At 42.7% G+C, this 27,072-nt stretch overlaps 2 protein-coding genes across 4 annotated transcripts in view; one reads left to right on the top strand and one right to left on the bottom strand.

The window, feature by feature from the left end:
• Positions 1-564: 564 nt before the first annotated feature.
• pvalb5 (parvalbumin 5) lies at positions 565-8,482 on the bottom strand. Of its 3 annotated transcripts, none has more exons than XM_042319201.1 (6): positions 8,342-8,482; positions 4,697-4,844; positions 4,016-4,088; positions 3,041-3,173; positions 1,180-1,289; positions 565-851 (listed from the first exon to the last, which is right to left on the bottom strand). In XM_042319201.1, exons 3-6 carry the CDS (start codon positions 4,074-4,076, stop codon positions 829-831), a joined length of 327 nt encoding a protein of 108 aa, XP_042175135.1. In that variant the 5' UTR covers positions 4,077-4,088; positions 4,697-4,844; positions 8,342-8,482; the 3' UTR covers positions 565-828. The 3 variants fall into 3 exon arrangements, with proteins under 3 accessions (XP_042175135.1, XP_042175133.1, XP_042175134.1); XM_042319199.1 differs by having other exon boundaries at positions 4,016-4,102; positions 8,342-8,479; XM_042319200.1 differs by lacking the exon at positions 8,342-8,482 and having other exon boundaries at positions 4,016-4,102; positions 4,697-5,764.
• lmtk2 (lemur tyrosine kinase 2) overlaps positions 7,417-27,072 on the top strand; it is a 47,045-nt gene continuing 27,389 nt past the window's right edge. Inside the window, 2 exon segments of the mRNA XM_042319195.1 lie at positions 7,417-7,935; positions 26,040-26,173. Coding sequence (XP_042175129.1) covers positions 7,833-7,935; positions 26,040-26,173 — 237 coding nt within the window. The 5' untranslated portion in view covers positions 7,417-7,832.

Here is a 27,072-nt window from a genome sequence, read left to right as displayed (position 1 = left end):
TCCAGCAGAAGGCGGTGTTAGTCCTGATATGGACACGCCATACGGGGAACACAACATTGCATGAGTTTATCAAATGTTTTTTTAATCATTTTTCCGACATATTTTGTTTTGCCTACATCTAACCATATTTAACCTGTCTGGCCTCATTGCAGACTGGCGTATCGCTGTCAGTACAGTATAAGTCAATTAATAAGATGGATTTAATTGATGCTTACAATAGGCTACTCATCTCATTGTCTTGATGAATGATCTCTCTCGTTGCCATCTACTCAAGAGGTTACCGTCACTCTGTGATGTACTGTAGTTGGCATCGTCCGGGCTCCGGGTCTTGTCCATGCACGCAGCCTCTCGCTTGCTTTATACTGCATCGGAAATGCAGCCTGCACAGGCCGTGGGCACTTTGCTTATATCATCACATTTAGAGCAGCGTTGTCTCTTGTAGGCCCATGCAGAACACACATTTAAAATGCACTGGGGTAATCAGGCTAATAGCTTAGACCCAAATACGCACTGAAACGCTAACATAACCTTCGGGACTGTAGTAAGACACACAGACATCATATCTACGTTTTACATCCTTTATTAAACCATACCAGTTACCCAATGGATAGACTGACACTGACTTATACACCTAATATCCACAGCTACGAACTTATGTGCCAAGATGCACCATCAACCGGGGAGAGGACCAGCAGGCATGTGAATAGAGTCGCTGAGGTGGACATTTCCCTCCAGACTTGCTGAATCTGGCCGTTTTGGGTTCCAGACGTTGTAAAAAGTACCAAAAGAAAGAAAAAAAAGAGACAGCCCTGATGAGGAGTGAAAGCTTCATTTCAGCAAAGCGCAGAACTCTGCAAGGGAACAGAGAAACAGAGCGATGACAAAGAGATATAGTGATCACCTGACGTGTGACCTCACAGCCAAATCACAGTGAATATTACATACGTTGAAAAAGCTTGCATTTATTTACAGTTTCTTCCACTATGCCTTTGCAGCATTCCAACCTTCCTTCAGATGCAATATCCCCTATCATCTGGAATAATATCAAATATAATGATATAAAACTGATGAAGATTAAACTATTATCAAGATGATATTTTGTGTCAGCATTGGACAGTCCCTCTGTTGCTCCCCTGTCAGTCCTGTGTAGTGCTTAGGTGAGTGTACTGTAACCTGTACCTTCCATCCCTATCTTTCCATCCCCGTCTCTGTCTCCTGCTGCTAGGAGAGTTCTGGTCTCAGCATCAGTCAGCTCCCTGGCCCCTGAGGAGAAGTTCTGCAGGAATAATCTGGGGATCGACAAACAAAGAGAGGAGAAGGAGTGAAGAACTACACCTACATCTCATGTGCCAATGCTGCTTCATTGCATTGATATATAATGTATAGATCAAAGATCTTACTGAGTTACAGTTCAGATTAGGAAATCAGTAAACTGAAATTAATTCATTAAGCCCTAAACTATGTATTTCACATGACTGGGAATACAGATATGCATCTGTTGGTCACATATACTGTAGCTTAAAAATAAAGGTAGGGTCGTGGATCAGAAAACCAGTCAGTATCTGGTGGGACCACCATTTGCCTCATGCAGCACGACACATCGCTTTCACATAAAGTTGATCAGGTTGTTGATTGTAGCTTGTGAAATATTGTCCCACTCCTCTTCAATGGCTGTGCGAAGTTGCTGGATATTGGCGAGAACTGGAAGACAATCAGTCTATCCAGAGCATCCCAAACATGCTCAATGGGTGACATATCTGGTGAATATGTAGGCTATTGAAGAACTGGGACATTTTCAGCTTCCAGGAATTTTCAACAGATCCTTGCGACATGGGGCCATGCATTATCATGCTGAAATATGATGTGATGGAGGCGGATGAATGGCATGACAATGGGCCTCAGGATCTCGTCAAGGTCTCTCTGTGCATTCAAATTTATGCAGGCCATGGAAGAACAGGGACATTTTCAGCTCCAGGAATTGTGTATTATTGTGCATTATCATGCTGAAACATAAGATAATGGTGGCAGATGAATAGCACGACAATAGGCCTCAGGATCTTGTCACGGGATCTCTGTGCATTCAGATTGCCGTCGATAAAATGCAATTGTGTCCATTGTCCGTAGCTTATGCCTGCCCATAACATAACCCCACCATGGTCACTCTGTTCACAACGTTGATATCATCAAACCACGTGCCCACATGACACCATACACGCTGTCTGCCATCTGCCCAGTATAGCTGAAACCGGGTTTCATCCGTGAAGAGCCTCTTCTCCAGCGTGCCAGTAGCCATCGAAGATGAGCATTTGCCCACTGAAGTCGGTTTTGACGTCAGGTCAAGACCCTGGTGAGGACGACAAGCAGGCAAATAAGCCTCCCTGAGAAGGTTTCTGACAGGTTTTGTAGAAATTCTTCAGTTGTGCAAACCCACAGTTTCATCAGCTGTCCAGGTGGCTGTTCTCAGACAATCCCGCAGGTGAAGAAGCTGGATGTGGAGGTCCGGGGCTGGCGTGGTTACACGTAGTCTGCTGTTGTGAGGCCGGTTGGACGTACTGACAAATGTTCTAAAACAACGTTGAAGGTGGCTTATGGTAGATAAGGGAACATTAAATTCTCTGGCAAAAGCTCTGGTGGACATTCCTGCAGTCACCAGGCCAATTGCACACTCCCTCAAAACTTGAGACATCTGTGGCATTGGGTTGTGTGACAAAACTGCACATTTTAGAGTGGCCTTTTATTGTTTAAAACTAACAGGGATGTAAAGAAATTTGTGCACAAAATCTGAGCTAAATAAGCTTTTTGTGCGAATGGAACATTTCTGGGACAAACCCCTTTATGTGCACCTCCCTCCCTCCCTCCCTCCCTCCCTCCCTCCCTCCCTCCCTCCCTCCCTCCCTCCCTCCCTCCCTCCCTCCCTCCCTCCCTCCCTCCCCCTCCACACCCACCCTCCCACCCTCCCTCCCACCCTCCCTCCCACCCTCCCTCCACACACAGCCACCCTCCTTCCACACACAGCCACCCTCCCCAACTCATATCATACTTCAGCTCCTCTTCCTCTATGTATCCACTCTGGTCTTGGTCCAGAACTCTGAACACCCGTTGGCCCTCTGCTTCTGACTTGCCGGTCAGTCCCACTTGTGCAAAGAACAACTTGAAGTTGAATGTGCCTGGAGCTAATGGAGAGATGGGGAAAGCGATCAAGAGAAATGCGGAGAGATGTCGAGAGGAAGTGAAAGAGTGTGAGGAAAGAGAGATCCGACAGCATGACAAGAAGAGAGAACAGAGAGGGGGATGAATAGAGAGATGTAACATTCTCTCATGTGCTCAAATTACTTTCATTTGACTACTACAGACATTCACGATCACAAACACAAACCCTTTAGCATTTTAATGCCACTGAGCCCTGCCAATAATACAGTAGTCAAGGACATTATTATACAATCTAAACACACAGATTCACAGAACACCTCAGGGAACCCATTCTAATGTGAACGTGTGACATTATGCTACAGATCAAATGTTTAAATCAATACATTTTTAATCACAGTTTATGCAGTTACAGAGAGTCACTCAGGTCATTATGAAAACCAAATGACTCATAAAGAACAGAGAAAGAGAATGATGGATCAAGTCTGTTTTGAATAATATATTATACACCACAAACAGTTATGCTGATGATATACTGGAACGTGAGTATACAAGCATTTCCATGTGGGTGTATTCTGGATGGTGTGCTTTAGTCTGCCCTCTGAAGCAGATGTAATGTGTAGCTAAATAATTAAATGCTGGTGGGCTGCAAATGAAGCCTGCCTGACTGGCTTTATTTAGTCTTCTCTTCAATGCTCAGCATAAACACTGGTATCTGGGTGGTAACTGCTCTGCTGCTCCCCAGCCCCCTGGCTGCCTGGTTACCTGGATCCACCCTCCAACCTTCCCCCAATATAGGACCGCCCCTGGGAGTGGGACTCTTGGGTGTGTGTGTGTATGTAATGGTGTGTTCACGTGTTTGACTCACCTTGACAAGCCTTGACGGCAGCCCTGATGTCCTCCTCTCTCAGCAACCCTGTAAACGCCATGGTTCTCTGTGCCTGAGGGACACGTGCTTACAAGAGGGAAACACATCACAATAAATGAAAGTGACACAGTGTGTTTTCCTGACACAAACAGTCAAGGTATGTTTTTTGTAAAGTATCAGACAAATCCCTCATCAGCCTATCCTCCTTTAGCTTCGAGGTACTATATAGCTACTGTTTCTATGGAATTTATTCAATGACAATTGCTTGACTTTTCAAGCTGTGGCACTATGAATAAAACACTAAATACATTTTGCAAAACAATTACAAATTTGTCCAAAGTCTTGACGATGCAACTTTAAGGACAATTTTTTGTCTCCAAGCGAGACCGTGAGAGGTCTGCGTCTGCACATGTCCTATTTTTTGTCTCCAAGCGAGACCGTGAGAGGTCTGCGTCTGCACGTCCTATTTTTTGTCTCCAAGCGAGACCGTGAGAGGTCTGTGTCTACACATGTCCTATTTTTTGTTGCATTAGACCAAATTACATTAGATCACCTTTAAAAACCCTGAGATGCACAAAAACACTCATGAATACACAGAAAGATACATCAATCCCTACAGAACTGCAAAAAAAAAAAAAAAATCAACGCATAATATATCTCTAAAGCCTGGCTGGTACTGACCGTTATCTGGGTGAGGTGGTGTCCGCTCTGTAAGCCAGTGATGTGCAGATCTCTGCCTCTCTTGATTTTTGCCTATTACCCAACAGCACTCTCCTCCTGCAGCTTTGTGATCCAGAAAGCAAACATGACGTTTCTCTGTCCTCAAACCCTAGGAGATAACATCGCAATTGGAACTCCTCCTCCCCTTTCATTAGCTAATCAGAGCAGAACATCTTTCACAACTATTGTCAACTAACTTGCTGGGGGTAGAGCTTACAACCCAGCCTGTCAATTGGCTTGATAGGAATAAACAATGCCAAACTATCCCATGGTGCATTATTGCATAATGTGGGTTTTCCATGTAGAAATATTAAGGGTTGACTATGATCCACAATGATGAGCAAAGATGCTAGGTTATATTTGTCTCTTTGGAGAGATAAAAGTCCCAGTCACAATTTCACATTTTCTACAGATGTGAATGGAAAGAACCTGGGTGCGTCTACAGAGTACAGTCCACTTCAGAGTCAACATCTACTCCATGTTATGCATTTTGTATGGATTATTAATAACCACAAATGATACATCTGAGTGAGTGTAAAGTAACAAACATGACATGGAATGAAAACACAGCGGTACAATTAGGGTCTTCAAATACTTACTTAATGTGTTCAGTCCATAAACCAACAAGTACACTGAATACTGTCAACACAGGATGTGTCATTAATAACAGATTTTAAAACTCCCATCACACCTTCTTACTATAGGCTATAGAAGCAGAGTTTTTAAGGTTCAGTCAAAAGTAATCAATGTTATCCCTTTGCTTGGATATGAAGGATGTGTCTAACTCCTTACCTGGCTCCCCTGCCATATTCGACATAGATGCAAAACAAATTGATGTGAAAACATAATGTAGGCCAATAGGTCTACTTAGCTATATTGTGGCTTATCTTATCTTATCTCATGTCAACTGGTTTCAGTTCAAATTGTTGCTATTGACCCCTTTATTATTTATTTCTTTATTGCAGTTTTTTTTGTACTGGTTGCACACCCATTTGACTCCACCCACAAGCTCACACATACTACACTGACACTCCAGCACACACATACTACACTGACACTCCAGCACACACATACTACACTGACACTCCAACACACACATACTACACTGACACTCCAGCACACACATACTACCCTGACACTCCAGCACACACATACTACACTGACACTCCAGCACACACACACACTACACTCCAGCACACACATACTACACTGACACTCCAACACACACATACTACACTGACACTCCAGACACACATACTACACTGACACACACACACATACTACACTGACACTCCAACACACACATACTACACTGACACTCCAGCACACACATACTACACTGACACTCCAGCACACACATACTACACTGACACTCCAGCACACACATACTACACTGACACTCCAACACACACATACTACACTGACACTCCAACACACACATACTACACTGACACTCCAGCACACACATACTACACTGACACTCCAACACACACATACTACACTGACACTCCAACACACACATACTACACTGACACTCCAACACACACATACTACACTGACACTCCAACACACATACTACACTGACACAGCACACACATACTACACTGACACTCCAGCACACACATACTACACTGACACTCCAACACACACACACTACTACACTGACACTCCAGCACACACATACTACACTGACACTCCACACATACTACACTGACACTCCAACACACACATACTACACTGACACTCCAACACACACATACTACACTGACACTCCAACACACACATACTACACTGACACTCCAGCACACACATACTACACTGACACTCCAACACACACATACTACACTGACACTCCAACACACACATACTACACTGACACTCCAGCACACACATACTACACTGACACTCCAGCACACACATACTACACTGACACTCCAGCACACACATACTACACTGACACTCCAGCACACACATACTACACTGACACTCCAGCACACACATACTACGTAAACTCACACACATGCATAATGATGACATACACACACACACATAGGCACACTCACACACACACTGCTGCTACGCAGTTATATATCCTGATTGCCTAGTCACTTTTATCAATAGCTACCTACCAGTACATACTCAATTACCTAAACTACCTCGTACCCCTGCACATTGACTCGGTACAGGTACTCCTTGTATATACCCTCGTTATTGTTTTTATTGTGTTACTATCTACTTTTTTATTTAGCAAATATTGTTCTTACTTTTTAAATCTGCATTGTCGGGTATAGGCTAGTAAGTTATCATTTCACTCTAAAGTCTACACCTGTTGTATTCGGCGCATGTGACCAATAAAATGTTATATGATAGGCATACCTTTCCAAGACCTGTGCACCCCACTAAGACATAACAATTATAGGGGAAACACTGGATGTATAGCCTACAAGTCCATTAAATCAGGCAGGTAGAGTAGTTCATCTTTCATAAAGCACTGGAACATTGCTTGCATACCTCACATGTCAAGTGACTGGTCTAAAAACGTATCTCGCTTTACGTTTGACACAAAGCAATGGATGTGGACAGGGAATTCGAAGAATGATAGTGATTGGTCATATCGGTACATTAATACAGATGAATGGGTTGTGATTCGCTATTGTATATGTCTCAATATGCACGCCCCCATGCTATGACGTTGTAGGAACATGGCGCCTCTGAGGAGAGGTGGTGCCTGACAGTTTGGACTATTGATAAAATATTACGTGTGAATAAATGTAGAGCACTGCCGGCAAAGCGTATTTTTCTAAATATTATTGTTCTAGAAAGGTAATAGACCTTTTCTATTTTTCATGGATAATGAAACGGCATTGTTTGAGGCATTGATAGCTCATGTTAGCTTGTCGTTGCTATTGACGCTAGCCAACGCGTTTAGTCATAATACAATGTTTGCGGTGCGGGCATTTTCATTTAGCCTGTAGATATAGCTATGTATTTAACTTATTATCAATGAAATTTACATTTTATTTCGTTTATTAGTATTAAGTTATAATTTGACGATTTTGGATTCTCATTAGCTAGTTAGCTAGCTAAGCTAAAAAGGATGGGGAACCGTCATGGATTTGTGTTGTTGCTGGCGACTGGAATTTTTCTGTCGGCGTTATTTCTGGCCGAAGGTGCTCCGCTTCCGTATTCTGACACAACAGGTAAGATGACTCTAAATATATTTTGTTTACCATGTCACTGAAGGAACTGTTACCACCAGTTATTTCCAATTAGTTTCAGGCCAATGCCATCATGCTAGTTAGATCATTAGTAAGAGGAATAGTGTAACAAGCTAGTTAACTAGTAAGCCATATCGCGCTAGCGACTCGCTCAACAAGTTAGCGCCAGGAAGATGGGCAGCTATTTAGATAGTTAGCATTGGCAAGATAACAGGCTAGTTAACGTTCAACATAGCCAGACAGCAACCGCCGAGGGACACGAAGGGGGTATTTTGTTGCTTGTTATAGATTTGAGAGGCGTTGAGCTAACGGTAGTATGTCAATGCAATGTAGATTAGCTATTTTAACTGACTTGCTAGATTTGAAGGGTAGTAAACTCAGTACTCACCATACACCTGGCCAGTCCATTTACAACAGTAAGTTTTATCCAGTGCAGTTGTGCTTAGTAGTAGTAGTATCAGTTCATAACACAATTTGCCTTCAACAGTTCGCTCCTTGCTTTGATAGTTTGACAACTGTAACACTGGTTCTGATGAAGTGATTCACCTAATGGCAATGTGTGTTGACAACCATAACATCTGAAGTATAACTGGAACACCATTTAAAGTTATGTCTGATGAACCAAACTAGACTTATCAAAGAAATACAGTGCATTCGGAAAGTATTCAGACCCCTTGACTTATTCCATATTTTGTTACATTACAGCTGTATTCTAAAATAAAGCAAAAAACGGTTTTTAGAAATGGTTGCAAATTTATAAAACATTCAAAACGAATACCTTATTTACATAAGTATTCAGAGCTTTTGCTATGAGACTCAAAATTGAACTTCGATGCATCCTTTTTCCATTGATCATCCATGATGTGTTTCTACAACTTGATTGGAGTCCACCTGTGGTAAATTCAATTGATTGGACATGATTTGGAAAGACACACGCCTGTCTATATAAGGTCCCACAGTTGACAGTGCATGTCAGAGCAAAAACCAAGCCACGAGGTTGAAGGAATTGTCCATAGAGCTCCGAGACAGGATTGTGTTGAGGCACAGATCTGGGGAAGGTTACCAAAAAATGTCTGCAGCATTGAAGGTCCCCAAGAACAGTGGTCTCCTTCATTGTTAAATGGAAAAAGTTTGGAACCATCAAGAGTCTTCCTAGAGCTGGCCGCCTGGCCAAACAGCAATTGGGGGAGAAGGCCTTTGGTCAGGGAGGTGACCAAGAACCTGATGGTCACTCTGAAAGAGCTCCAGAGTTCCTCTGTGGAGATGGGAGAACCTTCCAGAAGGACAACCATCTCTGCAGCACCATCAATCAGGCCTTTATGGTAGAGTGGCCAGACGGAAGCCACAGTAAAAGGCACAAAACATCCCACTTGGACTTTGCCAAAAGGCACCTGAAGAACTTTCAGACCATGAGAAACAAGATTGAACTCTTTGACCTGAATGCCAAGCATCACGTCTGGAGGAAACCTGGCACCATCCCTATGGTGAAACATGGTGATGGCAACATCATACTGTGGGGATGTTTTTCAGTGGCAGGGACTGGGAGTCAGGATCGAGGCAAAGATGAACAGAGAAAAGTACAGAGATCCTTAATGAAAACCAGCTCACGACCTCAGACTGGGGCGAACGTTCACCTTCCAACAGGACAACGACCCTAAGCACACAGCCAAGACAACGCAGGAGTGGATTTGGCACAAGTCTCTAAATGTCCTTGAGTGGCCCAGCCAGAGCCCAGACTTGAACCTGATATCTCTGGAGAGACCAGAAAATAGCTGTGCAGCAATGCTCCCCATCCAAGTTGACAGCGCTTGAGAGGATTTGCAGCAAAGAATGGGAGAAACTCCCCAAATTTAAATCTTGTTAGTCACATGCGTTGAGTACACCTTGAAGGAGAGTTTGTTGTCCTGGCATGACATGGCCAGGTCTCTGACCTCCTCCCTATAGGCTGTCTCGTCAGTGATCATACCTACCGCTCATCGCCAAACTTAATTATGTTGTTGGAGTCGTTCCTGGCCGTGCAGTCATGAGTGAACAGGGAGTACAGGAGGGGACTGAGCATGCACCCTTGAGGGGTACATGTGTTGAGGATCAGCATGGCGGACGTTGTTACCTACCCTTACCACCTGGGGGCGGCCCGTCAGGAAGTCCAGGATCCAGTTGCAGAGGTAGGTGTTTTTGTCCTTAGCTTATTGATGAGCTTTGGGGGCACTATGGTGTTGAACGAATTCTCACATGGGTGTTGCTTTTGTCCAGGTGGGAGAGGGCTGTGTGGAGTGCAACAGTCATCTGTGGTTCTGTTAGGGCGGTATGCAAATTGGAGTGGGTCTAGAGTTTCTGGGATAATGGTGTTGATGTGAGCCATGACCAGCCTTTCAAAGCACTTCATGGCTACTGACATGAAGTGCGTGTAATGGGTCAGTAGTCATTTAAGCAGGTTACCTTAGTGTTTTTGGGCACAGAGACTATGATGGTCTGCTTAAAACATGTTGGTATTACAGACTCGGACAAGGACGGGTTGAAAATATCAGTGAAGACACTGGTCACTGCATGCTCGCAGTACACATCCTGGTCGTCCGTCTGGCCCTGCGGCCTTGTGAATGTTAACCTGTTTAAAGGTCTTACTAACATTGGCTGTGCAGATTGTGATCACACCAGTTTAGCTTGTCTGGTATGCTCGTGTCACTGGGCAGCTCTCGGCTGTGCTTCCCTTTTGTAGTTTGTAATGGTTTGCAAGCCTTGTCACATCCGATGAGCCTTCGGGCGCTGGTGGAGTGCGATTCGATCTTAGTCATGTATTGACATTTTGCCTGTTTGATGGTTCTTCTGAGGTGAAAGTGGGATTTCTTATCGTACGGGTTAGAGTCCCGCTTCTTGAAAGCGGCAGCTCTACCCTTGAGCTCAGTGCTGATGTAGCCTGTAGTTCATGGCTTCTGGTTGGGGTATGTACGTGCGGTCACTGTGGGGATGACGTCATCGATGCACTTATTGATTAAGCCAGTGACTGCTGTGGTGTTCTCCTCAATGCCATCGGAAGAATCCCAGAACATATTCCAGTCTGTGCTAGCAAAACAGTCCTGTAGTTTAGCATCTGCCTCATCTGATTGTTGTTTAAAATTGACCGAGTCACTGGTGCTTCCTGTTTTAATTTTTGCTTGTAAGCAGGAATCAGGAGGATATAATTATCGTCTAGAGTTTTATTTAAAACATCCCCCCCTCTGGTTGCACAATTAACATGCTGATAGAAATTTTGTGAAACGGATTTGTTTCCCTGCATTAAATTCCACGGCCACTAGGAGCGGCGCCTCTGGATGAACGTTTTTCTGTTTGCTTTTGGCGGAAGACAGCTCATTGAGTGCGGTCTTAGTGTCAGCATTGGTCTGTGGTGGTATGTAAACGGCTACGAAAAATACAGAAACTCTCTAGGTAAGTAGTGTTGTCTACAGCTTATGAGATATTCTACCTCAGGTGAGCAAAACCTTGAGACTTCCTTAGATATCGTGCACCAGCTGGTTTACAAATATGCATGGTCCCCCCCCGCTGTTCTATTCTGGCAATACAGTGTATAACCAGCCAGCTGTATGTTGATAATGTTGTCGTTCGGCCATGACTCCGTGAAGCATAAGATATTAGTTTTTAATGTCCCTTTGGTAGTTTAATCTTCCATGTAGGTCGGTCGATTTTTATTTTCCAATGATTGCACGTTAGCTAGTAGAATTGAAGGCAGGGGGCGTTTATTAGATCGCCTACGAATTCTCAGGAGACGATTTTTCTCCATCGTCTCTTCATGCAAATGACGGGGCTTTGGGCCTGTTCCTGGGAAAGCAGTATGTCCTTCACGTCGGACTCTTTAATGGAAAATAAAAATAAATCTTCTGCCAGTTCGGGGTGAGTAATCGCTGTTCTGATGTCCATATGTTCTTTTCGCTCATAAGTGACGGTAGCAGCATTATTATGTATAAAATAAGTTAAAAAAAAAAGTTATGAACAAGAAACACAATTGGTTGCTGACGTTTTACTTGTTCCTAATCTTCTCCGGCGCCGAAATAGTGTACAATACAGGTGTGCCAAGCTTGTAGTGTCATACCCAGACTCAAGGCTGTTATCGCTGCCAAAGGTGCTTAAACAAAGTACTGAGTATATAAATGTGATATTAAAGTTTATTTTTAATGCATTTGCAAGCATTTCTATAAACCTGTTTTTGCTTTGTCATTATGGGTTATTGTGTGTAGATTTATTTAAGGAAAAAAATAATGTAATTAATTTTAGAGTAAGGCTGTAAGGTAACAAAAGGTGGAAAAAGTCAAGGTGTCTGAATACTTTCCGAATGCACTGTAAACGCTGGGGTCATTGTTATGGGATCTATTGACTGATGGACGAGCAGACTCCGTGTCATTACCAGTGTTTGACTTGGGCAGGACCTCAGCGGAGCAGAGTACCAGCACCGCAAATGTACAGTTGAAGTCAGAAGTTTACATACACCTTAGCCAAATACATTTAAACTCAGTTTTTCATAATTCCTGACATTTAATCCTCGTAAAAATTCCGTCTTAGGTCAGTTTGAATCATCACATTATTTTAAGAATGTGAAATGTCAGAATAATAGTCGTGATTTATTTCAGCTTTTATTTCTTTCATCACATTCCCAGTGGGTCTTTAGTTTACATACACTCAGTTAGTATTTGGTAGCATTGCCTTTAAATTGTTTAATTTGGGTCAAAATTTTCAGGTAGCCTTCCACAAGCTTCCCACAATAAGTTGGGTGAATTTTGGTCCATTCCTCCCGACAGCTGGTGTAACTGAGTCTGGTTTGTAGGCCTCCTTATTTTCTATGGGATTGAGGTCAGGGCTTTGTGATGGCCACTCCAATACCTTGACTTTGTTGTCCTTTAGCCATTTTGCCACAACTTTGGAAGTTTGCTTGGGGTCATTGTCCATTTTGAAGACTCATTTGCGACCCAGCAGTTGCTTCAAACCCAGGAATGCCTTAAACCATGGTTAGAGTGTTGGGCCAGTAACCGAAATGTTGCTAGATCGAATCCCCAAGCTGACAAAGTAAAAATCTGTTGTTCTACCCAGTTAACCCACTGTTCCCCGAAAGGCTGTCATTATAAATTAGAAGTTGTTCTTAACTGACTTGCCTAGTTAAATAAAGGTTAAATTTGATTTATTATGTTAGTTACATATAAAATTATACTTGAAGGAAAATTGTTCCATGTTTGCGGCCAGGGAGCACGTACCTGAGGTCAATTAAATTGATAAGCCCCTTGAAACGTTCCTTTTCGACTGTGCTAATGTCCTTAGCAATGCAATGCATAATAGCATTTGTGATGTCTTTGTCTTTTCAATGTTTGCTTGTAGGGCGTAAACGCTGTCTGTGTTGACTGCTTCGGGCAAACATCCCTAGATTGGCTGGGTCTTGAGGGGCATTTATCAATACCGTCCTGCAAACTCAAACTTCCTGCATGTTCCAAACAGTGATTTTGCTTCAGATGTTGAAAAAGGTTTGTTGTATTACTAGACTTTGTAGCCACCTCTCTACTGCACAATTTGCACCGAACATTGCTCTGCTCTTTGTCGGACTTCAAAAAGCCAAACCACTTCCAAATTACTGAAACAGTTTAACCCTTTTTATCAATAATTTCTTTGTTTGGAAGCTTCTCCTTCTCCATGGCTATCACTGCCACTGTTTTCGACTACATCACTCATTTTTCGTGCTTAATAGTGGCTACTCCATCACTCGAGGTGCTAAGTGGTTTTTAGTGGGCGTATTATCTCTCCACGTGCATATTGTCACTTCTCCGCACCTTCCTGCTGCATCACAGAGGTGAAATGGACTGCTGGACCTAATTATTCTATATCGACATTATCGAAAGTGAATAAACGTTTTTATATCGTTATTGAGGGAAGTAATTAGCTCTTATTGATTCATCGCCCAGCCCTATGTTGGAGATATGTTTCATTTGGTTTTGTATTCAGTTAGCACAGTATGTATTCATTGTTTCATATGACCTCATTTTTACAAGTGATGTCCTCTACCTTGACACTTGTTTTCACAATGCTTGGTGACATTACCAAGTTTTCACCGAAGCGTTTGACAGTAGTGATTCATAAATGCAAAATCTGGCCCCCAAAAAAATCACAATTAGAGATTTTGTCCAAAGCGTGCAGCTCTAATAAATATTGTCATTTCAACAACCATTAGGCCTCACAATGTAGTAACAAATGATTGATCACTTGTGTTGTGATGACATATTGGTAATTTCCATTGTTGTAAAGAATTCACACAATTCACTTGGTGATGTAAGAATTCAACAGTACAGTGCTTGCTATGTAGCAGCACAATATGCATTAGCACTGCTTGCGCATTTATGACATAACTGAGTGAGAGTCGTATGGACGTGATAAACAACCACACAGAGGAGAGCAGAAGAATGGCCTCCCTTTTAAACCTTGCATTGTGCTTTCCTAGAGCACTGGACTCACTGACAATGACTAGGCTATGAGTAGCCATATGTGAAAAAGGTAAACGGTGTGTGCATTGCATTCTAGTGATGCCCTTGTAGGCTAATATGTAACCTCAAACATTCCATTATCAGCACAGGTGAATCATTTACCTTGGCGTTGTTTTAGTTTTATTACAGTTCACCACACAACATACAGTAAGATGTGGAGCAATATTGGGCGCAGCGTTGGTTTTACTGATGGAGACTAGGAAACTGCTAAAATGAACTCCTGTGGTTTGCACAAAACCATTTAAGCAACAGAGATCTTGTTCCAGGCGGGTGTTGAATGTGTCTTCTGTAACCAAGAAGCTTGATCTAGACACTGAGCTAGCCAATTAGCAAACCAAATGCATAGCTGGAGCCCTGAGCTAGAGGTCTTCACAGCGCCAAAAAGTTGGACCCATTCCGAAATGGACCTGGGGCTTTCCCACCCAGACCTGATATGCATAAATATATTTTAAATATAGAGACACGTTCCGAATAAACCCAAGGACAACTAGACCTGTTCCTTATAGACCTGGTCAGATCCAGACCCGGTTCGATCAGTTCTGAGTGAGGGACGCAGCAGAAAAACCTTTAGAAAAATGAAAGCTACTTTATTATCTGGAGTTGATAAAGTGCGAGGGGGGACGGGGGGAGGTGCTCCTCCAGCAGGCGGGGGGAGGGGCCGTACTGTTAGGGAGTGAAGCAGGTACAGGTGGATCCGTGAAGATCTCTTCCCTGAGCTGGATGTAATTTATTTGACACATCTTTCATGAAACCACACTTGCAAGATACAAACTTAAAGCTACACTTGTTGTGAATCTAGCCAACGTGTCAGATTTCAAAAAGGCTTTTCGGCGAAAGCAAACAATGCTATTATCTGAGGATAGCACCCCAGTAAACAAAGAGAGAAAAGCATATTTCAACCCTGCAGGTGTGACACAAAACGCAGAAATGAAGATATATTTCATGCCTTACCTATGATGAGCTTCTTCTGTTGGCACTCCAATATGTCCCATAAACATCTCAAATGGTCCTTTTGTTCAATTAATTCCGTCGATATATATCCAAAATGTCCATTTATTTGGCGCGTTTGATCCAGAAAAACACCGGTTCCAAGTCGCGCAACATGACTACTACCTGTAAGCTTTAGGTATTTTTAAAAATAATTGATCAAATTGAAGAATTGATGATCTGTGTTCAATACCGGAGGAAAACAAAGTGGAGCGTGCATTTCAGGTCACGCGCCTCTAACAAAGAGTACACTAGACTGGAGCCTCATTCTGAACAGTGTCACGTCTTCATTTCTCAAAGGAATAACCTCAACCAATTTCTAAAGACTGTTGACATCCAGTGGAAGCGATAGGAACGGCAGGAAAGTCGATTAGAAATCTGGATTCCCAATGAAAACCCATTGAAGAGTGACCGAAAAATAAATAAATCTGAACCGTTTGTCCTCAGGGTTTTGCCTGCCAAATAACTTCTGTTATACTCAGACATGATTCAAACAGTTTTAGAAACTTCAGAGTGTTTTCTATCCACATCTACTGATAATATGCATATCTTAGCTTCTGGGTCTGAGTAGCAGGCCGTTTACTTTGGACACGCATTTCATCTGGACGTGAAAATACTGCCCCCTGTCCCAAAGAAGTTAAAGGGTATATCGCCCAAGCCTATACCGTTCATGGCTTTTCAACAGTCCGGAGTACCCAGCACACCATGCCACATTCAGCATCTGAACAGTTCCTTTATCATAGGGATGAGTGAGGGGGCCACAAAGAATCTGACCCCCCCCCTTTTTAAAAATTGATTTAACCTTTAACTAGGCAGTTAAGAACAAATTCAACAAAAGGCCTACGGGGGCTGGGATTAAAATAAAAATGAAGGACAATACACACATCACAACAAGAGACACAACACTACATAGAGACCTAAGACAACACTTCCGAGCAAAACATTTCAACTGCCCCCTCTTGACAGCAGAGAGAGAAACTAACATTTCAGTTTCTTGGCAATTTTTTGCATGGAATAGCCTTCATTTCTCAGAACAAGAATAGACTGACGAGTTTCAGAAGAAAGTTCTTTGTTTTTGGCCATTTTGAGCATGTAATCGAACCCACAAATGCTGATGCTCCAGATACTCAGCTAGTCTAAAGAAGGCCAGTTTATTGCTTCTTTAATCAGGACAACAGTTTTCAGCTGTGCTAACATAATTGCAAAAGGGTTTTCTAATGATCAATTAGCCTTTTTTTAAATGATAAACTTGGATTAGGTAAAACAACGTGCCATTGGAACACAGGAGTGATGGTTGCTGATAATGGGCCTCTGTACGCTTATGTAGATATTCCATTAAAAAGCAGCTGTTTCCAGCCACAATAGTCATTTACAACATTAACAATGTCTACACTGTATTTCCGATCAACTTGAGGTTATTTTAATGGACAAAAATTTGCTTTTCTTTCAAAAACAAGGACATTTCTAAGTGACCCCAAACTTTTGAATGGATGTATGAGACACACAGTTTTTTTTGGGGGGGTGGGCTTCCCACGCTCTGCCTTTTGCCCCTCCCTGCTCTGTCACAATCAGAAAGGGTCTCCCTGTAGGCCTAGTACTGTGGCCGTACTGGCCATGGCCTTCCACCCGACTGAGCACTGATTTACTGCCCATAGATGACCTGGGGCACTAGGGGGATCCTACAGCTGCCTTTACAATATCCTCTACTATGTTTCTGGAGATACGCCTGGGGTTTTAGTCAGGCTTTGCTCAACTGCTACTCTGTCACATGTATTTAAAATCGAGAGATGCTTAAATTTCACTTCAGTTTACAACCAATTACATGGGGTGACCAGAGTAGGCTACATTTAAGAGCTACTGTTATGGTCCCTGCACAACACTGAACAGCTTTACAAAGCTACATGTTTAAAGTGGTGTATTAATTTGTTATAGATTGACATTGACACAATAACCTGCCAGCCAAGCTAAAAACATTATGTGCTGTAGCCAACCATGTGATTGCAATCGTTGTCATGCCATAGCCTACATGCATGTTTATTTGGCTTAATGCCATTGATGATTTTAACTGTGCCGGAGCAGAGTACCACACAGACATGGCAAATGTTTTCTTTCTTTAATGGGAGTTGGCTAGTCCTATTTTTGCACCAGTGAAATTGTACATAGAGCCCCACCTACACGGAATCATGCTTCTGTGTATCTAGTTGGGAGAGGGTCACCCCACCAATCTCTATGTGGAACACACTGGTTTCTCATTGATGGCCAATAGGGTTGGGCGATATCAATTTTATTAATGCATTTGACATGATTTTATTCTTTTTGAAAAATAAAAGTTCTACATTTGCTTTGAGTTGTGAGACCCTAGGGTGACAACACATACATTCCATGAGGCTTTCTCCATTCTGATTGATTGTTATATACTGTTCAATGAAACTTCAACCCAAAATATTTTTCATACATTTCTGCATTTCCTGCACTCATTTGCGATCATTTCCACATTGTTATGTAGGGCTGCACGATATGGGCAACAAATCTAGGCCAAATTTGTAACCAAATATTGCAGTTGTGATTTGATTTAGGATTTAGATCAAAACATTTGGCTGAACTCTTGGAAATATAAGGATTATTCTAATTCTGTAGTTAGAATATAATAGTGAGCACTTTGAATAAAGTATAGTTTGACATGACAACTAATGAAAAAGCCAGGGAAGAGTTATTATGACAGGGCAGGAACCAAAGTGTTGATTAGTGTTTCCTAAAGGACACTATAACCTTTGGCAGACTGAATGCAAGTGGTCTCGTGATCAAGCAACAACTGCGCTCCTTGAGTGACGGGGCGGGTCTAGGTCTCTGTAGAAAGCGGCATATAGAGAGATGGGGAGCGGAGAGAAACTACTCAAGTAGACGTTACACAAGGGAGAGTAGTGTGTCACATTTAACAAACCATTTAACAAACCAAACATTGAAACACTTTTATAGAAGATAAAGTGAAAACCCAAATACAGGATACCACCCAGCCCTAATAGGACATATGGCAACAGGTGTCAGTCTTCGTTTCACTAGTCTTTTGTAATTATTTAGGCATAGCTTTCCATATTGTCTATGCAGTCCTTATAGTATGCATACAGGACAATTAGATTGAGATTGAGCCTAAAACATGAATGTGCATAATGTATGGTCCTATTTAGTCTTGATGTTATAATGGAGGTTATTAGGATGTGGTGCACTCCTTCCAAACAAATGATCATACTTGTTCCATGATGACATCGGGAGAGCAGGGGACCTGCCATCAAGGGAGATGTCATTTGTTGTGAAGCAAGTCTGGTCTAAATGGGAAATGACCTAGGTTAACATCATGCATGGTCTGGTGGTCACACTAACCTAAGTAAGTGGTTTGATGCATTGCCTTGTAGTGCAGTACGTCACATGATAATAGTTGGGTTGGGCTACTTCACCATAGACAGTTTGCAATCTAGGCCTAAAGCAGACAAAACCATCCTCTTTAGTGCAGGAACCCAAATCATGTTGTGTCATCAGCTGTAGGGACTGAGTGCATTGGAGAGTTATACCCCCTGTGAAAATGGTTCAGCCCCCTGAGCGAACAAAGATCACTAAAATATGCAGGGAACCGAAACAAGATCTGTCAGCTCCCTGCGTACGGGACTATGGGCCCTACTGAGAAGCAGTTGGATAATTTGGTGGTGGTGCCAAGTCATAATATAAACCCATGACTCTAAGGCTAACGGAGGGAGAGCTGATCCCTACGCTGCCGCCAGTGTAGCGCTGCCTGGCTCTCTCTGCTCCTCTGTCATCACACGTGTAAAGCAGGCCAGGGAGACATACACGGCCTGGAACCCCCTAAAGCGTACGTGGTTGGTGGGTGGTTGCACTGACTGCCCACTGGCTGTAGTTTGTGGGTGACACACCAAACATGCTCGCCATAAGGAATTTGCAATAGTGGATTAGACATGGGGGAAGACATTTTATGGGCTAATAGTAAACAAGCCGTGCTTGAGCTTCCAATAACGTAATCACACTTTGTACCTTGAGTCAAGGTGTAGGCTCCTGACTCTGATTGGTTAGACTGTAAACCAGGAAGGAGAAAATAGTTTGAAACATTCCTTGACATATTAAACAACAACTGTTTTTGTTCTGGTTTATCATTAGCCAACGTTGTGTTTTAAAGGGGAAAGGTACAGTGCATTCGGAAAGAATTCAGACCCCTTGACTCTCCCCACATTTTTTAAAATGTTACAGCCTTATTCTAAAATTGATTAAATTGTCCTGCCCCCCCCCCAATCTACACACAATACCCCATAATGACAAAGCAAACACAGATTTTTAGGAATGTTGGCATATATATCACACACACACACCTAAGTATTCAGATCCTTTACTTTGTTGAAGCACCTTTGGCAGTGATTACAGCCTCGAGTTGTGTGTGTGTGATGCTACAAGCTTGGCACACCTGTATCTGTGGAGTTTATCCCATTTACTCTCTGCAGATACTCTCTGCAGATCCTCTCAAGCTCTGTCAGGTTGGATGAGAATGGTCACTGCACAGCTATTTTCAGGTCTCTCCAGAGATGTTAGATCGGGTTCAAGTCCGGGCTCTGGCTGGGCCAATCAAGGACATTCAGAGATTTGTCTTGAAACCACTCCTGCGTTGTCTTGGCAAAGTACTAATATTCCTTGTCCTGTTAGGTGAACCTTCGCCCTAGTCTGAGAACCTAATCCAGAGTGTTCAGGACTTCATCAAGGATCTCTGTACTTTGCTTTGTTTGTCTTTTCAGTCCCTGCCGCTGAAAACATCCCTACAGCATGATGCTGCCACCACCATGCTTCACCGTAGGGATGTTTCTGGGTGTTCTCCAGATGTGACGCTTGTCATACAAGCCAAAGAGTTCAATCTTGGTTTCATCAGACCAGATAATCTTGTTTTATGGTCTGAGTCCTTTAGGTGCCTTGTGGCAAACTCCAAGCGGGCTCTCATGTGCCTTTTAGTGAGGAGTGGCTTCCATCAGGCTAGAAAACGGACTATGGTTACTTTCAGATAAACTTTGACATTCTTGAGTGAGGCAGCCAAGTTCTGGTGTTTCCAAAGACAAAGGCCTATGACTCAAATTAAATAGCAAGAAACAGTCTAAAAGCTAGATCAACCAAACAAAGCTGAACTTCGTCACTATTCATTCATCAATTCTAGTCACTCTGATTTTGCACACGCAATGCGTAGCCTGGTCCCAGATCTGTTTGTGCTATCATGCCACTGGAGTTGACATGATAACACAAACAGATCTGGGACAAGGCTAAGAAAAGGTCAGCATCTCCTTTTACAGATTCCCCAGTACAAACCTCTCTTCTGCAGCACCCTTCTCCTCCAGCCCTGGCAGCTAGGCTACACCATTTCCTCTCACTTCACTGCACTGACTAGCCAACAAACTGTATTTGTCAGGTGGGGGAAACACTTGTGTTGTTGACCTATACTCAGGATGTATGTAGATGTAGAGCAACATCACCAGGGCCACTGTTTGGATGGCAGGCCCCTGAATATTTTATTCACCATTCATAAATGTTTCACTGCTTCCTCGTGGCTGTCTTTTAGCACTGTACCACAAACGTGTCTCTCTCTCTGTGGATTATATAAGACACTAAGACATATTCAATTGTTTAGTGCAGTGTGGAAAATCACTGTCACTGACCGACAGAGTGGTGTTCTTCTGTTAGCTATTTTGTATGTAGCTACAACTCTCAACTCCGGTGGGACCACTGGGGTTCGGACCGGAGTGTCACCTCTTGTTTCTGTGACCTATAAAAGTGAGGTTAGATAGGAAGAGGCTGTGTTCGTTGATAGGCTTACGTGCAGTCGTGCACTGCTAGCGCTACTAGCTTCCTGTGCCAGGCTCATGCCATGCTAGATCTGAGAGGAAATTATCAATAGACACTGACCAGGAGGTTTATGATGAGGTGGCATCAATAGTCTGTGGCTCATTCAATGTCCTTGTCACATGCAGAAGGAAAGGAAGCCACTCAAGACAGCATCTGTAGATCGGATTGGTACCTTACCACTGTCTCTGCCTCTGTCATTCAACACTACAGTGGTTCTCCAACTGGCGTGCCGGCAAAACACAACAAGATGAATCTGAAGCTTAAACCAATCTATTGTCAATGGCTTTGTAACTGAGATGCATTTTCATGTGCTTTCAGTTGTAAATGAAAGTGTAGTAAACAAGGTTACACATGTACTAGGGAAGTTCTGTCATTTGTATTAGCAATGTATACTTAACAAAAATATAAAGGCAACATTCAACAATTTCAAAGATTTTACTGAGGTAAAGTTCAGTCAAGGAAATCGGTCAAATGAAATCAATTCATTAGGCCCTAATCTATGGATTTCACATACTGGGAATACAGATCGGCAACTGTTGGTCACAAAAATCTTAGTGGGTGTGTATCAGAGAACCAGTCAGTATCTGTTGTGACCACCATTTGCCTCATGCAGCGCGACTTATCTCCTTTGCATAGTTAGTTGATCAGGTTGTTGATTGTGGCCTTTGAAATGTTGGCCCACTCCTCTTCAATGGCTGTGCAAATTTGCTGGATATTGTCAGGAACTGGAACACGCTGTCATACACATCGAACCAGAGCAACCCGAACATGCTCAATGGGTGACATGTCTGATTTATGCAGGCCATGGAAGAACAGGGACATTTTCAGCTCCAGGAATTGTGTATTATTGTGCATTATCATGCTGAAACATAAGATAATGGTGGCAGATGAATAGCACGACAATGGGCCTCAGGATCTTGTCACGGGATCTCTGTGCATTCAGATTGCCGTCGATAAAATGCAATTGTGTTCATTGTCCGTAGCTTATGCCTGCCCATAACATAACCCCACCATGGTCACTCTGTTCACAACGTTGATATCATCAAACCATGTGCCCACATGACACCATACACGCTGTCTGCCATCTGCCCAGTATAGCTGAAACCGGGTTTCATCCGTGAAGAGCACCCTTCTCCAGCGGCCATTGAAGGTGAGCATTTTCCCACTGAAGTTGTTTAATGACGCTGAACTGCAGTGAAGTGAACACCATGGTGAGAACAACGAGCACGCAGATGAGCTTCCTTGAGACGGTTTCTGACCATTTGTGCTGAAGTTCTTCGGTTGTGCAAACTCAGTTTCATCAGCTGTCCGGGTGGCTGGTTTCAGACGATCCTGCAGTTAAAGAAGCTGGGTGTGGAGGTCCTGTGCTGGTGTGGGGTTATATGTGGCCTGCTGTTGTGAGAAAGGTTGGACATACTGCCAAATTCCCTAAAACAACATTGAAAGTGGCTTATGGTAGAAATTCATATTCAATTCTCGGGAAGTAGGACATTCCTGCAGTCACCATGCCAATTGCAAGCTCCCTCAACTTGAGCCATCTGTGGCATTGTGTTGTGACAACTGCAAATTTTAGTGGCCTTTTACCACATCCAGCACAAGGTGAACCTGTGTAATGATCCTGCTGTTTAATCAGTTTCTTGATATGCCAAACCTGTTGGATGGATTATCTTCGCAAAGAAGAAATGCTTACTAACGGATATAAACACATTTTTTCAGAAATAAGCTTTTTGTGCCCTTTAAACATTTCTGGGCTGTTATTTCAGCTCATTAAACATGGGACCAAATCTCCACATGTTGCATTTTAACTTCTGTTCATTATAAAATGTTTCACATCCTGACTGTTTGGCAAATACGCTTACACAGTCGCTTCAGAGTGGAAGGACACAGTAAGCAAACACTGATTTACGTAGAACTCACGCCCAGTGTTTGCATGTTTCTGTTTTGCTTGTGGTTTAGTCTACTTGCATTGATACACGGTGCCCTTAACACATACCTGTAGGCCTACTGGGCAATTACATGGTAACTGAATTATGCGTTGACTCAGATTTTCCAAAGTTTAATAAACCATACAACTCTTTGCACAATAACTACTTTGACCAATTTACACAGCATTTTAAAAATACACTGCAAAAGCTGTGCAGATGCAAAGTTTGGTAACAATTACGGTAAAAAGTTTTTTTTATGCGACCACGTTCTCCAAAACCCTGTTAAATATCTGCTCAGAATTTAGATTCAAAGACTTCTGCAGAAAGGCTGGGGTGTCAGCTATGACATGACACCTTGAGTTTGAAAACATGCATATTGGTTTTTGAAGAACTAGGTTTACATAATTGAATTACAGTATAGGAATTACATCACGGGCCCCTGATCTGTAGTATACAGAAATGCATAATTATGGATATGAATTTCATTCTCTTCATGGTTGAATAGGTACACAAAGGTAGAAAAATATATTTGGGTGTTATTCTACACATTTGCTATTGTAATGAGCTCCGTCCCCAAACACCGCCACATTTGGTTGATCCAGACCAAATCTGAAACAATCAGACATCTGTTTCACAAGTTTGGACATCACAGTAGAGATCAGTAGAGTGTTTAGCTCGGTGCAGTTCTGTACTGTTCTGTACTGTGCTGTCCAAACTTGTGAAACAGATGTCTGATTGGTTCAGATTTGGTCCAGTCAGAGCGAACTGACTAAATTTCAACTACTTTTCAATGTCCATATTACTTCTGCAAACTTTTATTATCCTCATGAGCGAGAGAAACTCAAAAATATCTTAAAGATATGTAGGTTTTTGGAACAAAATTACAAGGCAATGTTTCTTAAACTTACAGAAGGAAACTAATTTGTCCAAAACTAAATATGTGTTAATATTAGTTGGCAGGGGTCTTTAATGATTGTTATGTTGTATTTCTGTTACCTTTTTAAGACTTCTGGTAGATGTTGTCGAAGACCCATTTTCAATCTGCTTGACCAGAAATCAAAGCCTTTGCTTATTCCAAATCTTTAGGATGGTAAATGGTTCAAACATTTATATATGCCTTAATATCTCTGTTGGTGTTGATAGATGGAGAGGGTATGTATTGGTTTCCACGGAGACTGGCTGCTGCTAATGGTAGTAGCCTATGGCTAAGGCTACTGTAGTATCAGTTGTAGCGTGGTGAAGTGAACCTAAAATTATGGCTGACACATTGAATCATATCTACTGGTCCCCAAGGCGCTGCACTGATGAGTATGACTGGCCTGATTGAGTTCTCTGTGTACGGCAACACCAGTTGTTTCACCACAGTGATGCTACTAGGGTTTCTGTTGGCCAGCTCTCCCAGGCTATTTCCTCCGGCTTATTAAAGCTCTAGGGCGCACTTTATTTAAAATAGTAGTGTGTAGTTAAACACGGAACCATGACAATCCTAACTAAACTAAGTGCATAGGCTATCCATGGTCAAAAGTGGACTCTTATGTTCCCTTCCTCATCTAATTTCCTCAATCTACTGATGTAAAATAACAGGAGAGGTGAAGGCAAAATACCCAGTAGGCATCCTCCATATTTCTTTCACCTGTCCTGTATGTATGTAGTGCTATATCATCATGACAGGTAGGTGATGAGGAGATGATGAAGCCACTTCAGGATATTGACATACAGTGAGACCGGAGTATCTGACACAGAGCTGGGGCTGCAGTCAGAGGGTAGCCTGTGTTCCAGATAGAATGTGTGGAGAATCAGATTACTGACATAGAATCATTAGCCTATATCTAGGCCTGTATCTGGGCTCTCGAGTGGTGCAGCTGTCCAAGGCACTGCATCTCAGTGCTAGAGGCGTCACTACAGTCCCTGGTTCAAATCCAGTCGGTATCACATCCCACTGTGATTGGGAGTCCCATAGGGCGGCGCACAATTGGCCCAGCGTCATCCGGGTTTGTCCAGGGTAGAATTAGTTCTTAATTGACTTGCCTAGTTAAATAAAGGTTACATTTAAAAGCTTTACATTTAAATTATTTTTTAAATATAACCTTTAACTATCATGCTGGTGTGGTACTGGTTACTGAGATTGTAAACACTTCTCCATCTTATATGATAGTGCAGGTCTGTATCAGGCCTAGATGAAGTGTATCAGGGATGAATGAGTTGGTGTCCGTAGTTGTGTGAGTGGTTTGTTGTGTAAACATGTATTTTTGGGAGGAGGATGGTGTTGGTGATAGGGGTCAGTCAGTCCAGCCTCTGTTGATAGGGCTGTAGTGACAGAGTGGTGAGGGGGTGGAGAGAGGATCTTGTCAGCACACTTGACATCTGAACTGCTGGCCCAGCATCTCCAGCAACCAACACGTTTTAGGAGGGTGAGTGGGGAAGGGTTCGAGATGGCATTGAAATGGACCTCTCAAGCCTCAGCTTGTTCTGGCCTCTGAGTTATTGTAGAACGTGACACCGGAAACAGGATGTGATCGTCATAAGGAAACACCTAGGCCTATATGAATACCAGGCATCACAATTGAATGTACATTTAGCTTTTTTTGTTAATGTCCATTACTGGCGAGGAACACGAGCCTATCAAATAGAGGCATATCTGTGCTTGCAGCGCTGCATAACACCATTAACTGTCCCAGTGGCATGTACAATACTTATTCTTGATACAGCTTGAACTTTTGAGCTGCTCAGCACAACGCTGTATGGCAGAACTAATATTATTTGACCTGTCTGTTTTCAGGGGAGACTGCAGGTGGCCAGCCGTCTGTCTCTCTACACCTCTCTGTGGTTGTGTCACTGAGTGCCCTGCTTGTCCTGGTGGCCCTGCTGGTGAACTGTGTGACCTGCTGCAAGGAGCGTGAAGTCAATTTCAAGGTGAGATTCTCAGGCACCTGACAACACGTAAGTAGGCTTAACCTCTCTGGGATATGTGGACGCTAGCGTCCCACCTGGCCAAAAGCCAGAGAAAATGCAGAGCGCCAAATTCAAATAAATGACTATAAAAATCAAACTTTCATGAAATCACACATGCAAGATACCAAATTAGAGCTACACGTGTTGTGAATCCAGCCAACATGTCAGATTTCAAAAAAGCTTTTTGGCGAATGCAAACGATGCTATTATCTGAGGATAGCACCCCTGTAAACAAAGAGAAGCATATTTCAACCCTGCAGGCGCGACACAAAACGCTGAAATAAAAATATAAATCATGCCTTACCTTTGACGAGCTTCTTCTGTTGGCACTCCAATATGTCCCATAAACATCACACATCACAAATGGTCCTTTTGTTCGATTAATTCCGTCGATATATATCCACTTTAGTGCATTTGACAGCAGCTCTTCGTAATACTTCAAGCATTGAGCTGTTTATGACTTCAAGTCTATCAACTCCCGGGATTAGGCTGGTGTAACCAATGTGAAATGGCTAGCTAGTTAGCTGGTTGCTCGCTAATAGCGTTTCAAATGTCACTCGCTCTGAAACTTGGAGTAGTTATTCCTCTTGCTCTGCATGGGTAACGCTGCTTCGAGGGTGGCTGTTGTCGATGTGTTCCTGGTTCGAGCCTAGGTAGGGGTGAGGAGAGGGACGGAAGCTATACTGTTACACTGGCAATACTAAAGTGCCTATAAGAACATCCAATAGTCAAAGGTATATGAAATACAAATGGTATAGAGAGAAATAGTCCTATAATTCCTATAATAACTACAACCTAAAACTTCCTGGGAATATTGAAGACTCATGTTAAAAGGAACCACCAGCTTTCATATGTTCTCA

This window comes from Oncorhynchus tshawytscha, unplaced genomic scaffold (assembly GCF_018296145.1).
Source record: "Oncorhynchus tshawytscha isolate Ot180627B unplaced genomic scaffold, Otsh_v2.0 Un_scaffold_1341_pilon_pilon, whole genome shotgun sequence".
Classification (NCBI taxonomy): Eukaryota; Metazoa; Chordata; class Actinopteri; order Salmoniformes; family Salmonidae; genus Oncorhynchus; species Oncorhynchus tshawytscha.
This window is presented reverse-complemented; position numbering and strand designations above follow the sequence as displayed.

Bases quoted from the DNA above. Each gene is read 5' to 3' on its own strand.
- pvalb5 (XM_042319199.1), bottom strand. The intron at 4,103-4,696 runs GTCAGTACCAGC...CCCTCTTGTAAG, and splicing joins ACCACCTCACCCAGATAACG to CACGTGTCCCTCAGGCACAG. The intron at 3,174-4,015 runs GTGAGTCAAACA...TCTCTCCATTAG, and splicing joins TGCCGTCAAGGCTTGTCAAG to CTCCAGGCACATTCAACTTC.